The sequence below is a fragment of the Herpailurus yagouaroundi genome, unplaced genomic scaffold (assembly GCF_014898765.1).
Source record: "Herpailurus yagouaroundi ecotype Mexico unplaced genomic scaffold, PumYag 61578, whole genome shotgun sequence".
NCBI classification, from domain to species: Eukaryota; Metazoa; Chordata; class Mammalia; order Carnivora; family Felidae; genus Herpailurus; species Herpailurus yagouaroundi.
In genome coordinates this window covers 1-1256 of record NW_024415907.1, presented here as the reverse complement: position 1 = coordinate 1256, position 1256 = coordinate 1, and the positions used below count along the sequence as shown (strand labels likewise).

Genomic DNA, 1256 nt, shown 5'->3' with positions numbered 1-1256 from the left:
AAGGCCATCAGGCCCACAACCAGGAAACACAACCGACGGCGACGGGTGGTCACGAACATTTCTTAGGGCTTCGTCTTGTGTACTTTTCACGAAAAAGGCGTCTATTTGGGAGAACAGACTTGTACTCGTTTCTGTCTGTCCCAGGGACCAGAAACCGCCCCATGTCAGTCGCAGCCGGCGACCGCCAGGCGGGCACGTTTGTTCTGGTGAGATCCGGACGCGCAGGGTCCAGAGCGGGTGTTCCCAAGCAGGCTCGTGTCTGAGGCTCCCTGTGCCCGGCAGGCCGAGGACCGTGCCCGTGGCCCCCACCCAGAGCTGGTGGCAGGGGGTGGGGCTGACCTCGAGCACGGTCCTGTGGGCGCGTGCAGCTGCTGGGCCCGGTCCGCAATGTCAGTGAGGGGCCCAGACACACAACCCTGTGTCGCAGGACAGACACGAGGCAGGGCCACGTCCCCATTTCTCCAGGGGACACGTGAGCCCCTGCGGCCCAGACCCCCTGCTGCAAAATCGCAGCTTGTCGGAAAGACTTCTCTGCACAGCGGGACTCACGAGACACCGTGCAGGACACGCGTGCTCGCTCCGGGAACCGCCGGACAGGAAAGCGGGCCTGGGGGCCTCCTCGGCGGAGGCGGCAGACCAGCGGAGCGCGCCTACCTTGTCATACAGCATCCAGCCGATGTACTTCAAGTAGTTGTTGTCCAGGAACAGGTCCGGGTAGAGCTTGATCCAGCATCCGAGCTCCGCCACGCAGATCACTCGGATGTCCGAGCTGATGTCGCTGCGAAAGCGAAGCCAGAGGGTCACTGGGACGGCCAGGCCGCGTCGCCCACGCGGCAGGGTGCGCTTGTCGGCACGGGGCTGAGCCAGGCCTGGTCACGGGGCCAGGCGGGGAAGACGCGCGGCCCCGAGGCCAAGCCTTACCGGTAGCGAGGCACGAACGTCCTCTTAAAGAGCGCGCAGATGATGTTGTCGATGGCCACGGGCTTGCTCTGGTGGAGCGGGAGAAGGCACGGGAGCGTCAGGCAGGAGAGGCGGGCTGCGGGCCTCCGCAGAGCTGCGGCCACCAGGCCCAGCGCGGCCCGCCGCGTGGTCGCCGCCCACCAGGCATTAGCATCCTCTACGCGGATGGTTCTGCCCCCGCTGGGACTGCACACCAGCCCGCCGGCCGTCTGTCGCCTGAGCTGCTGGGCGGCTCCGTGCACGCTGGCCTCACGCATGCGCACATACGGGGGCAGGGTGGGGGGTGGTGAAGGGGG

General features: G+C 66.6%; 1 protein-coding gene across 1 annotated transcript; it reads right to left on the bottom strand.

Moving 5' to 3' along the window:
- Positions 1–6: 6 nt before the first annotated feature.
- On the bottom strand, positions 7–1217 carry LOC121024238 (uncharacterized). Its single transcript, XM_040466503.1, has 2 exons — positions 922–1217; positions 7–778 (listed from the first exon to the last, which is right to left on the bottom strand). The coding sequence occupies exons 1-2, from the start codon at positions 1215–1217 to the stop codon at positions 391–393; spliced, it is 684 nt and encodes a 227-aa protein (XP_040322437.1). The 3' UTR covers positions 7–390.
- Positions 1218–1256: the final 39 nt, after the last annotated feature.

What these genes read in the sequence shown, in the direction of transcription:
- LOC121024238 (XM_040466503.1), bottom strand. Translation starts at nt 1,217, where the DNA reads ATGCGTGAGGCCAGCGTGCACGGAGCCGCCCAGCAGCTCAGGCGACAG. An exon ending in ACGTTCGTGCCTCGCTACCG is followed by an intron (nt 779 to 921) that starts GTAAGGCTTGGC and finishes TCGCTTTCGCAG; the next exon opens with CGACATCAGCTCGGACATCC.